Source organism: Piliocolobus tephrosceles, chromosome 17, assembly GCF_002776525.5.
Source record: "Piliocolobus tephrosceles isolate RC106 chromosome 17, ASM277652v3, whole genome shotgun sequence".
NCBI classification, from domain to species: domain Eukaryota; kingdom Metazoa; phylum Chordata; class Mammalia; order Primates; family Cercopithecidae; genus Piliocolobus; species Piliocolobus tephrosceles.
In genome coordinates this window covers 938,780-950,975 of record NC_045450.1, presented here as the reverse complement: position 1 = coordinate 950,975, position 12,196 = coordinate 938,780, and the positions used below count along the sequence as shown (strand labels likewise).

The 12,196-nt window shown below is 59.2% G+C and overlaps 2 protein-coding genes across 8 annotated transcripts in view; one reads left to right on the top strand and one right to left on the bottom strand.

The window, feature by feature from the left end:
* Positions 1–747: 747 nt before the first annotated feature.
* NTHL1 (nth like DNA glycosylase 1) lies at positions 748–9,140 on the bottom strand. 3 transcript variants are annotated; one of them, XM_023189253.1, is made up of 6 exons: positions 8,986–9,140; positions 7,095–7,333; positions 5,584–5,757; positions 4,525–4,684; positions 1,067–1,172; positions 748–980 (listed from the first exon to the last, which is right to left on the bottom strand). In XM_023189253.1, the coding sequence occupies exons 1-6, from the start codon at positions 9,122–9,124 to the stop codon at positions 857–859; spliced, it is 942 nt and encodes a 313-aa protein (XP_023045021.1). In that variant the 5' UTR covers positions 9,125–9,140; the 3' UTR covers positions 748–856. The 3 variants fall into 3 exon arrangements, with proteins under 3 accessions (XP_023045021.1, XP_023045023.1, XP_023045022.1); XM_023189255.1 differs by having other exon boundaries at positions 1,067–1,169; XM_023189254.1 differs by having other exon boundaries at positions 5,584–5,754.
* Positions 8,752–12,196, top strand: part of TSC2 (TSC complex subunit 2) — a 45,892-nt gene continuing 42,447 nt past the window's right edge. For 2 of the 5 annotated variants that reach the window (XM_023189247.2, XM_023189245.2), the window contains exons 1-3: positions 9,178–9,341; positions 9,863–10,029; positions 11,264–11,350. In XM_023189247.2, coding sequence (XP_023045015.1) covers positions 9,892–10,029; positions 11,264–11,350 — 225 coding nt within the window. In that variant the 5' untranslated portion in view covers positions 9,178–9,341; positions 9,863–9,891. Of the gene's footprint in view, positions 9,342–9,420; positions 9,698–9,862; positions 10,030–11,263; positions 11,351–12,196 lie in introns of those variants that run through there. The other 3 variants (XM_023189250.2, XM_023189246.2, XM_023189248.2) reach the window with 3 other exon arrangements.

Sequence of the window (12,196 nt, the reverse complement as noted above, 5' to 3'; positions counted from 1 at the left end):
CTGCGGGGTGAGGGGAGTGGAGGGATGAGGCTGTTCCGGAGAGCCCCCTGCCCCAGTCTCAGCAACTGGAAACTGGGTCTCGTTCCTGAGCCCCTGCCCTGCATCCGTCTGCTCCCAGCCCTGCTCCCTCTCCCCCACCGGACCCCATGGGAACCCCTGCTGTGTGGCACATCCTGGGCCCAGGACCATCTCTATTCGGCAGACTCAGCCTCCCACCTTCATCTTCCCTGTGAGGCCATTTGGCTCCACACAACACCCACGCGGGCCGCCCTTTGCCCAGTTCACCTTGTGACCTCTAGCAGTCACAGGTCAAGCCTTGTAGCCTATGGCACCCTGCCTGGGTCCCCAGTGTCCCTTTCAAGGCCGGGTAGCTCTGTAACGGGGGGTGGGAATGGGCAGAGGCTGCGCTTTGAGGTCACTGAAGTTCAGGAGCTGGTGGTGTCCAGGCTGGGAAGCTGGGGGCCGGCGATGGCTAGCATGAGGGGCCAGGGTCCTCAGCCAGCTGCCTAGGGCTGTTTCCCCAGTGGACTTCCAGCAGCCGGCTGCAGCTGGCTCTCCCCACTTCCTCCCTCCCAGGTTCACGCACACCCCCTCCTCCTCCCTGAGTACTGAGCAAAGATTGTCACGTCCCCAGCCGGCCTCCCAGGCAGCCCTGCTCCAGACACGCGAGCGTGGGTGTGCACGCACACACACTTGTATGTGATTCCCAGGCACTCTGCCCTCTCAGGGACAGACATCAGCCAGATCCCATCTGCAAACAGCCCAAAGCTTTATTCGACAGGCGTGGTTTCCTGAAGCGTAAAGCCGCTTCACAGACTGTGGCCACAGCAGCACCGAGGCAGGAGCTGCTCGGCCATCACAGACCCTGGGCGGCCGGGCACAGGGCTCGATTGAGGCAGGCCTGGCAGCGAGGGCGCACAGGCAGACAGGTCTGCTGGCCGAAGCCCACCAGGAGTCCATTGATCTCGTGCCACAGCTCCCTGTGGGGGTGGGGGCTGGGTCAGTGCAGACAGAGGGAGGGCAGGGTGAGCTTTTCTCCGCCAGGAAGCCCCCCACATCCTCGTACCTGGGCAGCCACTCCTCCAGGGCGGCGCGGGTCTCCTCCGGGGACTTGGTGGCCTTCTTGGTCCACCTCAGCCGGTTGGCAATTCTGTGCACGTGTGTGTCCACTGCTGCGGAGAGGCAAGCGGGGTGAACGGGCACACTCCAGCCGCCCAGCCCATGCTCTCCCTGCCCAGAGGCGAGTCTGGCACCACCCCGTGGCCCTCCAGTTAGAGACTGGAACCGCAAAGCCCTGGCTGCAAGCCTACCTCTGACCATCTCGGCTGCCCCTGAGGTGCTGGGGCAGGGGCTGAGCCCTCTGTTAGGGTGCAGGCCTCCCTCTTATCACCTGAGCCAGCCTGGGCGGGGAGGGAGGGCTGTGTTCTGGGCTGATCCATTCCCACCAACCCTGGTGCCAGATGGGTATGTGGGTGGTGGGGTCTCTGCTCCGGTCAGGGCTTGGGGGTGGATGACTCGGCTCTGCTTCGAGCTCTATTTCCCACAATAACAGTGACAGCTCACTTGGACAAGCACTTGCTGGGGGCCAGACCCTACCATAGAGATTGGCCAGCTCAGTAAGTCCTCACAAGGTCCTACAGATGCCCGAGGACCTTGTGAGGCCCGGCAGGATCCCGACTCCGAAGCACCTCTCAGCCCTCAGCCTCGCAAGGAACGAGGCCCTGGCCCAGGAGGGCTCATCCAGGCTTCCCTCTGTCTGTCTCCTGTGGCCTGAGGCCCCTCCTGGTATAAGCACTGGCTCTGGGCACCAGGCTGGGTGGCAACAGCTCTGCCCAGCAGGCCAGCATGAGGTCACTGCCTGCAGACCCAGCACCTGCCACTGCAGCGGTCCGGAACAGAGCGGGAGCACGGCCCGGCTGGCCGCAGCTGCTGTCCACCTGGGATCTGGCTCCTGCTCCCCTCAGCTGGCCACCCCAAGTGCCTGCTCAACGGGCTCCCTTCTCCCACCCAGTGGCCCCTGCCAGCTGCGACCCCAGCCCTGCCTCCTCCTTCAGTGTTTGCCAAAGAGAAAGCCAAGTCCTGCACCAGCTCCTTGGCTGCCGCCTGGAAAAAGGTATCTGAGGGTGTAGGGAGACCACAAGGCCTGAGAGGCCACATCCTTGGGGCTCTGAGCCTCAGTTTCCTCCTCTGTAACACGGAAGTGGCCATGCTTCTTAGGATACCCAAGGCTGAGTCAGGACACGTCCCAATGTATGGGCTTCCTGCCCACCTGGACAGTGAATGAGGAGGGCTGCTTCACCCACTTTGTGGCCAGAGCTTAGAGAAGCCAGGTGCCTGGCCCAGAGTCAGTCAGCCGGAAGGTGCAGAGCTGGGACTGCAGCCAGCAATCTATGGCTGTGGCTTTTTTTTTTTTAAACGGAGTCTTGCTCTGTCACACACCCCCAGGGGTGCACACACGCTCTGTACACGCTCACGTCTGTCCATGACAACAGCACACACCCCCGAGGTGTGCACACACGCTCTGTACACATCTGTCCCTGCCAATGCCAGCACACATCGCCCAGGCTGGATACAGACAGTGGCGCGATCTTGGCTCACTGCAACTTTCGTCTCTGGGTTTCAAGCAATTCTCCTGCCTCAGCCTCCCGAGGAGCTGGAATTACAGGCTCCTGCCACCACGCCCGGCTGATCTTTTTTTTTTTTTTTGAGACCGAGTCTCGCTCTGTCACCCAGGCTGGAGTGCGGTGGCGTCATCTGGGTTCACTGCAAGCTCCGCCTTCTGGGTTCACGCCATTCTCCTGCCTCAGCCTCCCAAGTAGCTGGGACTACAGGTGCCCGCCACTGTGCCCGGCTACTTTATTGTATTTTTAGTAAAGACGGGCTTTCACCGTGGTCTGGATCTCCTGACCTCGTGATCTGCCCGCCTCGGCCTCCCAAAGTGCTGGGATTACAGGCGTGAGCCACCGCGCCTGGCCACGCCCGGCTAATTTTTGTATTTTTGGTACAGACGAGGTTTCACTATGTTGGCCAGGCTGATCTCAAACTCTTGACCTCTGGTGATCCACCCACCTCGGCCTTCCAAAGTGCTGGGATTACAGGCTTGAGCCCTCGTACCCAGCAAGCTCTGACATTTTAACTAACAGTGTTTCTCTTTCTGGGAAGCCCCAGGAGGCAGCCCTGGGGTCTCCTTACAGGTGGTCAGGCCCACAGTCACCTGGAGAGGGAGGTATTCTCGCATGCCTGTCTCTTGTGCCTGCTACTCCCAGCCTGTTCCCTGCCTGGCTGCGGCAGGCACCTTCCCCCACAGCCCTGCCCAACCATGATGCAGCACCCCAGGGACACGGGCAGCTGAGGACAGCCGCCCAGATAAGCTCAAGTGTCCGTTGAGAGGCTGGCAGGTGGTGGCGCTGGGAGTCTCGGTGGGGAGGAGGCCCTGCCCTGGCGCACCTGGCCTGGCTCTGGCTCTCGGGCTGCTGCAGCCCTTCAGCCTCACCAGGTGGCCCCCTGCTCAGAACCGAGGCCCTCAGCCCCGATGGCCCTCTTGCCCACCGGAAAGTGCTGGAAGGTCCCCCGCAGCACAGGCCCCTGCAAGAGTCCCACAGGGGCCTGGGATGGGGTCACACAGAGGGCAGGGCCAAGCCCTGGTTTCTGGACTGGCTGGGCCCGGCTGCGTGTGGTCTTAGGAGCCCCAAATCCTCTGGGCAAAGCCGAGGATGAGGCAACCCCACCCCAAACCCAAGGGTCTGTCTTTACCCAACTGCCAAGAAGCCTCTGGTGCCAGGAAGAGACACCAGGACCTGGGAAAAGGATTTAAGGAGGGTCCTCCCCACGCTGCCTCCCTCCCCACCCTCTCCTCTCCTCTCTCTCAACTATCCTCACTTCTCCCTGCAGCGCCTCCCTCCCCACTCTCCCCCATCCCCCCAGCACCTCCCTTCCCACCCCGCCTGCTGAGGGGACACTCTTCCCCTCCCTCCTCAGCCCTCTCCTCCCTGCTCTGCCCTCATCTCATTCCAGAACTTAATGCTCCTGGCCCTGTCTCTTGAATCATGGTTTTGCAGATGCTGTTCCTTCTGCTGGGAACACACTTCCTCCTCTTGGCCTGGCTCACCCCACCTTGCCCTGCAGCTCTCAACTGAAGGATGACCTTGGGGGCCTTCCCAGGGACCCTGGACACAGGCCAGGCCCCAGCAGCACCCTGCACAACCATCAGTGTTTCCACCCGACGAGTGGGGAATTCCCTGCTCCACATCTCTCCCGAATACAGCACAGACGGAGTCTAGCTCCGGGGCCTCTCTCAGAGCCCCCGACAGAGCAGGTGCCCAGCCCATGCGAGCTCCTGCCCCAGCGCCTGTCTCTGAGTGGGGCTGGCCTGGCTCAGCCCTGGGAGCACCTTTCTGACCCTATGGGCTGGGTGGAGGATCAGGATGCTGGAAGTGGAGTCACAGGTCAAAAGGATGTGGGGAATCCCAGAGCAGCCAGGGGGCCGGAGCCAGCCCCGTCCTCCTGGGGGTGTGCACCACTCACCAATGCCTGACACAGTGCCCCAGGCCACAGCCATAGCCAGGTGTGCCATCTTGGGCCCAACGCCCGGCAGCGCCACCAGCTCGGCCACGGAGGCTGGGATGTCCCCGCCATAGCGCTGCTGCAGGATAGTGCTGGTCTGCTTGATGTATTTCACCTTGCTCTGAAAGATAGGGGTGGGTTCAGCCTTGGAGGCAGGGGCAGAGCCCGCCTGGGGAGGACGCAGCCCCTGGGAGACCCACAGGTGGCCAGAGCTAACTGCATCTGCTGAGGACATGTGCCAGCTCAGCCCCCGCCCTCCAGGAGGCAGGAACAAGTGGAGGGCAGCAGGGAGGCCCGAGGCAGGCCTGACCCCCTCCTCCCACCCGTCTGGGCCAATGACACATGTGTAGGGTCTGTCTTAGGTTCCCCTGCCTGTCATTCCCTGCCAGCACCCAGGCCAGTCCAAGCAGGCCAGCCGCTCCCAGGAGTGGGGCTTAGCTGCACCTGCGCCTTCAGGAAGGAGGGCTGGAGCTGGGGCTTCCCCACCAGCTGCTAGGCCTGCCGGGTGGTTCCCATCCTGTGCCTGAGTGGAGAGGGCTATTTAAAACCCATCTGAGAAACTGCGGCCTACACGGGTGCCAAGGGGAAGCAGCCCCACCCACTAAGCTGCTTTCAACAGATCTGCCCACCACTATCCAGTGCTCCGCGGGGTTGGGGAGCAGGCCTCCCCAGGGCTCCTGGAGGGTGAGGGGCTCTGGACAGGAGGGGGTGACACCCCAGGGGAGGCTAGCAGTAAACAAAGGGAAAGGCGGGTGGGCAGGCAGTCGTGGCGGTGAGCAAGGGTGGGCAGGTGGTGAGGTAGGGAGGCAGAGGAAGGAAGGGAGGATGCAAACAGGAAGGCCAAGGAGCTGCTGGGACTGGGTGTCAGGCCCCAGGACCCCATGGCCTGGGATGGGAGCTCCAGGGGGACCCCCGAGCCTGAGATGGTTGACCCTCACCTCCTGCACCGCCGCCACCCCCGTCAGCCTTCCGAGGTCTCTCTCAGGCCACCCGGCCCCGGTTAAAACAGGCAGGGCTCACCCTCCAGAAACCGACGGGGTAGATGAGCTTGCCCAGCGTGGCATCATCTGTCTGCAGGATGCTGTCCACCGTCAGGCCCTGCGCCCGCAGTCGCTGCATGGCGCCCGCCGTCACCTGGTCTTTGGTCTGGCTGGAGAGCATCAGTGACAGCAGCACCTGGTACCTGCGCACCTGCTTGTGCCGTGACAGGGACCAGGGTGGTGGCGGGTCCTGGGTGATTCCCTGGGCCAGGCTCCCCTCACGCCCTCTACGTACCCTCGTTTGTTACCCTGGGCCACATACGGGGCATCGGCCTCCCCCTATGGGGTAGGGAGGTCTGGTTTGGGTGTGTTTGGTCACCTACAACACCAGGACAAAAATAGTGCCCAACTCACTGGAGCAATGTGAAGCTTCAGTGAATTGTCTCAGTGCTTAGAATCGTATGTGGCCGGGCGCGGTGGCTTGCGCACGTCATCCCAGCACTTTGGGAGGCCAAGGCAGGTGGATCACCTGAGGTTAGGAGTTTGAGACCAGCCTGACCAACATGGTGAAACCCTGTCTCTACTAAAAATACAAAAATTAGCTGGGTGTGGTGGTGGGCGCTTGTAATCCCAGCTACTCAGGAGTCTGAGGCAGGAGAATCGCTTGAACTCAGGAGGCGGAGGTTGCGGTGAGCTGAGATTTCACCGCTGCACTCCAGCCTGGGCAACAAGAGCAAAACTTGGTCTCAAAAAAACCCCAAAACAATCATATCTGGCCCATCACTACTGAACAGCCAGCCATTGGCCACTACTATTGATAGCTTTGTGAATGATCATACTACCCATTAAAAACAATTTTTTTTTTTTTTGAAATGGAGTCTTACTCTTTCATCCAGGTAGGAGTGAAGTGGTGTGATCTTGGCTCACTGCAACTTCCAACCCCCGGGTTCAAGAGATTCTCCTGCCTCAGCCTCCCAAGTAGCTGGGATTATAGGCGCCTGCCACCATACCCGGTTAATTTTTGTATTTTTAGTAGAGACGGGGTTTTGCCATGTTGGCCAGGCTAGTCTCGAACTCCTGACCTCAGGTGATCCACCTGCCTTGGCCTCCCAAAGTGCTGAGATTCTAGGCATGAATCACTATGCCTGGCCCATACTACCCATTTTACATACAAGCAAACTGAGGTTCAGAGAGGTCTGTATCCAAGTCACCTGGTAGTAGAATAGGGATTAGAACTCAGCTTGGTCTAAGGTTCCAGGCCCTGGGACCGTGAAGTGAAAGGAACTCTTCCTTCCTGATATCACGCAAAGCCCAGGTCACGCCTGCATTGGGCAGAAGTTCTAGCACGAGGCCCTAAGCCACAGGTGTCCTGACCTGCTGAGTGGCTACAGTGATGCAGGCGACACTGCCCAGTGCTCTGGGGCACCGGGTGTACATCCTCCCAAGGTGCTGTCTGCAGGGGAAGGTGCCAGCCAAGAGCCACCGGGTAGAGAGAAAACAAGTATCTTGCTAAGAGCGGGGGTCACCTGGGGAGATGGGGCCCCTGCCTACCTTTGGGGGGGCACTGGAGTCATAGCAGTGCTCGGTCCCCAGATGGTCCACAGGTGCGTCCTTTTTGCTCCTCATGGCACGGATGTTGACCAGCTGTTGCTGCCAGTCCTGGGGCTCCCAGACTGGCACCTTGAGGGGCTCAGCCTTCTCACCTTTCTCACTGTCCGAGCCCTCATAGGCCACACACAGTCTCTGTGCTTTCCGCCGACGCTTCACGGGGCTGTGGCTTTTCCTTGCTTCTGCAAAAAGCACCATCCAGTCCCTCTGGTGGGGCCACAGGTGAAGGGAGGGTAGGGGTGCCACCCCTCCTGCTAGCTTACCCCTCACTTGTTCATGCCACAACTGTCCATCATCTAATACACTTGGGGTGCTCTGCCCTCTGCAGTCTGGGATATGTGGGCCCTCCTTATGCCAGCGACCCTGACAAGGTCCATGTTAGCTCATGAGGACTCTAGCAACAGCCTCTACCACAGTGCCCCTAATACATCCTCTATACTGCACCACAGACAATCTGTTAACACCCACATCGGGTTGTGTCAGTCCCTTTTAAAAATTCCTGGCCGGCCGGGCGCGGTGGACCAAGCTTGTAATCCCAGCACTTTGGGAGGCCGAGGTGGGTGGATCACTTGAGGTCAGGAGTTTGAGACCAGCTTGGCCAATATGGCGAAACCCCATGTCTACTAAAAATACAAAAGTTAGCCGGCTGTGGTGGCGGAGGCCCATAGTCTCAGCTACTTGGGAGGCTGAGGCAGGAGAACTGCTTGAACCTGGGAGGCGGAGGTTGCGGTGAGCTGAGATCACGCCACTGCACTCCAGCCTGGGTGACAAAGTGAGACTCTGTCTCAAAACAGACAAACAAAGAAAACCTCCTAATTGACTTCCGTTTGCTGTCATAATAAACTCCAAACTCTATCCTGGCATCAAAGCTCCTGCCACCCTGGCTGGCATCACCGCCTAACTGCTCCCAGCTGCACCAGTTCCTCCTACCATCGTCTGGACTATCCCTGGGGTCCCTGGGTGCCTATGGGAATCCCCTTCTGGCCAATTCTGTGAAAGTCCGCGTGGGAATAGCGCAGGGGCCCTGTCGTGTCCCTCACTGCTCACTGCAGTGCTTGGTCCTCAGCAGGTCCTCAACGGCTGCAGGATAAATATGACTGCCATGCCCTTTCCTGTTTTCCCTAAGAGGCACCCTCGAGCTGAGGGAGCAGGCTGCTGGCTGGGTGTGTCCTTGGCACCCAGCCTCTCTGAAGGAAGCAAGTTCATTGCAGGAGGGCGGGGATGGGACCCACAGAGCCTGGAGTGGAGAGTCCCGGGCAGGCTGGTGGGAAGGGAAGCGTTTTCTTCTTCTTATTTTACTTTATTTTTTTTGAGATGGAGTCTGGCTCTGTCGCCCAGGCTGGAGTGCAATCTCGGCTCACTGCAACCTCCGCCTCCCTGGTTCACGCCATTCTCCTGCGTCAGCCTCCGGAGTAGCTGGGACTACAGGCGCCCGCCACCACGTCCGGCTAATTTTTTCTAATTTTTTTTTTTTTTTGTAGAGACGGGGTTTCACCATGTTAGCCAGGATGGTCTCGATTTCCTGACCTCGTGATCCGCCCGCCTCGGCCTCCCAAAGTGCTGGGATTACAGGTGTGAGCCACCGCGCCCGGCCGGGAAGCGTTTTCTTGCTTGGGGAGAAAGTGGGCAGCGAAACAGAGCGTCCGAAACCCAGCCCCTGCGGACCGCAACCTTTGGGAAAAGGGCGCAAGGTGGACACGCAGGGCCGCACGTGGGAACCGTTCGCAGCCCCTGCAGCCCCTGCCCGCGCAGCTGCAGGAGGAGGCGGCCCGGGACTCCAGCCTGCAGCCCCTATCCCGCATCCTCCCATGCTCCGGTCAGGGCGCGGCGCTACCTGCTGCAGCTTCTCCCCTCCGGGGAGGCGCGGGATCCTCCCCACACCCTCGCGGCCCAGCCCCGGGTCCCAGGCTCCGGTTCCGCGTCAGCATCCTGGCGCTCAAGGCTTTCATGCCGGACTCCTGCGGACTACACATCCCGGCGGCCCACGCGGCCCCGTCACGTGACGCAAGGCTCGCCGGCCTTTCCTCCAGAGGGCTGCCCAGAACTACAACTCCCAGCAAGCCCCGCGGCGGCCCTCCGCGCGGCGCCGTTGCCGGAAGTACGGGTCGCGCTTCCGGCAGCGTCCAGGGGCCAAGGAGGTGCGCCTTGCCCCGCGTCCGGGCGGCCCGGCGCGCGGTGGCGCGTCGAGGGGTGAGTGGTCTGGGCCGCAGTGTGCCCCAGTCCCCACGGGGCAGCGGGGCAGCGGCTTAGAGAGGCGGACCCCGTAGGGTCCGGTCCCGGGCCCTCACCGGCGCCCACTGCAACCCGACTCCGGAGCTCCGAGCATCCCTTAGTTTTAAGTCATGGCGGGTGCGAGCGGGTCTCTGCTGCAGTCGGCTCCGTGACAGCTGCTGCTCCACATGTGGAGAGGAGAGACGGCAAATATCCGGGCTCCCAGGACTTCGCGGCGGCGGTCCTAACCCGTGCACTGAGTCGGGCGGGGCGGGCGGCAGCGTCTGAGCAGAGAGCTCTCTAGACCAGGCCTGGTGTCTCCCTGGCTTTCCTAGGTGCCTGTTTGCGACCTGGTCAGCTGGGCTGTAGTTATCCCAGGGATTGTGGGAGGAAAGGTTATGCCCACCAGAGACCCAGCGTCCTGACGGCTGCAGGTCCGCAGTGGGGAAGGTGGGCAGAGCTGTTGCTCAGGTGTCCCCGTGCCTGTTTCGTTTGCACAGAGGCGTTTTCTGGTGCGTCCTGGCCCACCATGGCCAAACCAACAAGCAAAGATTCAGGCTTGAAGGAGAAGTTTAGGATTCTGTTTGGACTGGGAACACCGAGGCCAAATCCCAGGTCTGCAGAGGGCAAACAGACGGAATTTATCATCACCGCGGAAATCCTGAGAGTGAGTGAGCTGTGTCTCTGCTAGGCTAGAGGGAAGTGTAGGGAAGGTTGGGTTTTGTCTGGCACCAGGTTCTGTGGGAGACGGGTTGCTGGCGACTGTCTGCACAGGAATGCTGTCTCCAGTACTTGGAGGCTGACTTGTCCTTCGTCAGGAGACTTGGAAAGTCAGGATCTTGGTGACCTGGTTCAGGCACACTTGAGTTATTATTCAGATATTGATGAAAGAAAGCGCATTTTATAGATGAGGCCTGAGAGTCATCATCTCCTCCGGTAAGGATATGGCCAGGTGTTGAATGATAACATGTGAGTTCCTGGGAGAAGTGGGTTCTTTATTTTTTTTTTTTTTTGAGACAGAGTCTCACTCTGTCGCCCAGGCTGGAGTGCAGTGGCCAGATCTCAGCTCACTGCAAGCTCCGCCTCCCGGGTTTACGCCATTCTCCTGCCTCTTGCCTCAGCCTCCTGAGTAGTTGGGACTACAGGCGCCCGCCACCTCGCCCAGCTAGTTTTTTGTATTTTTAGTAGAGACGAGGTTTCACTGTGTTACCCAGGATGGTCTCGATCTCCTGACCTCGTGATCCGCCCGTCTCGGCCTCCCGAAGTGCTGGAATTACAAGCTTGAGCCACTGCGCCCGGCCTAATTTTTGTGTTTTTTTTTTTTTTTTTTGAGACAGAGTCTCGCTCTGTCGCCCAGGCCCAGGCTGGAGTGCAGTGGCCGGATCTCAGCTCACTGCAAGCTCCGCCTCCTGGATTTACACCATTCTCCTGCCTCAGCCTCCAGAGTAGCTGGGACTACAGGCACCCGCCACCTTGCCCGGCTAGTTTTTTGTATTTTTTAGTAGAGACGGGGTTTCACCGTGTTAGCCAGGATGGTCTCGATCTCCTGACCTTGTGATCCGCCCGTCTCGGCCTCCCAAAGTGCTGGGATTACAGGCTTGAGCCACCGCGCCTGCCCAGTTTTTTGTATTTTTACTAGAAACAGGATTTCATCATGTTGGCCAGGCTGGTCTCAAACTCCTGACCTCAGGTGATCGATCCACCCACCTCGGCCTCCGAAAGTTCAGAGATTACAGGCATGAGCCACCGCGCCCGGTCAGGTGAATCTTGATTTCAGAAAGATCTGTTTTAAGTCTCTAGTCTGGAAAATGCAGTGGGAGCCTTTAGGTGGTTTGTGACTTGCAGTTTAGGAAACCGTGGCCTGACCGCTGACCCCTTTTTCTTCTTTCATTTCTCTCCAGGAACTGAGTGTGGAATGTGGCCTCAATAATCGCATCCGGATGATAGGGCAGATTTGTGAAGTCGCAAAAACCAAGAAATTTGAAGAGGTAGGTTTGTCCAGTTGAACTACTAGAGAGAGGCACGTAGACTGTTCAGAGCCTGAGTTTACTTTTTTTCGGAGTATAGTCGACAGCTAACTGCTGATGATCTGGTTTGCGCTTTTCTTTCTTTCTTTTTTTTTTTTGAGATGGAGTCTCGCTCTGTCGCCCAGGCTGGCACAATCTCAGCTCACTGCAACCTCCGCCTCCCGGGTTCAAGCGATTCTCCTGCCTCAGCCTCCCAAGTAGCTGGGATTACAGGCGCCTGCCACCACGCCCAGCTAATTTTTGTGTTTTTAGTAGAGACGGGGTTTTTACCATGTTGGCCAGGGTGGTCTCGAACTCCTGACCTCATGAACCATCTGCCTCGGCCTCCCAGAGTGCTGGGATTACAGGTGTGAGCCACCGCGCCTGGCCGATTTGTACTGTTTTAGGGAAATTTAGTTTTCGTCATAGTGGTCGGGAAGCTACTGGAAATGCCCTGAATACAACCTTGAGGGACCAGTCAAGTGTGGAAGTGGGGAGTGAAGGGATTGGGCTTTTCTAGCAACACCAGAAAGGGGTTGCGGGTCCCCGTCTGTACTAAAAAATGAGCTGGGCGTGGCAGTACATGCCTGTAATCCCAGCTACTTAGGAGGCTGAGGCAGGAGAATCGCTTGAACCCGGGAGGTGGAGGTTGCAGTGAACTGAGATCGCACCACTACACTCCAGCCTGAGCACCAGAGAGAGACACTGTCTCAAAAAAAAAAAAGGCCGGGCGCGGTGGCTCAAGCCTGTAATCCCAGCACTTTGGGAGGCCGAGACGGGCGGATCACGAAGTCAGGAGATCGAGACCATCCTGGGTAACACAGTGAA

Bases quoted from the DNA above. Each gene is read 5' to 3' on its own strand.
- NTHL1 (XM_023189253.1), bottom strand. From the start codon at position 9,124: ATGTGTAGTCCGCAGGAGTCCGGCATGAAAGCCTTGAGCGCCAGGATG. The intron at 4,685-5,583 runs GTGAGCCCTGCC...CCTATCTTTCAG, and splicing joins ACCCCGTCGGTTTCTGGAGG to AGCAAGGTGAAATACATCAA. The intron at 981-1,066 runs GTACGAGGATGT...CCACCCCCACAG, and splicing joins CTGGAGGAGTGGCTGCCCAG to GGAGCTGTGGCACGAGATCA.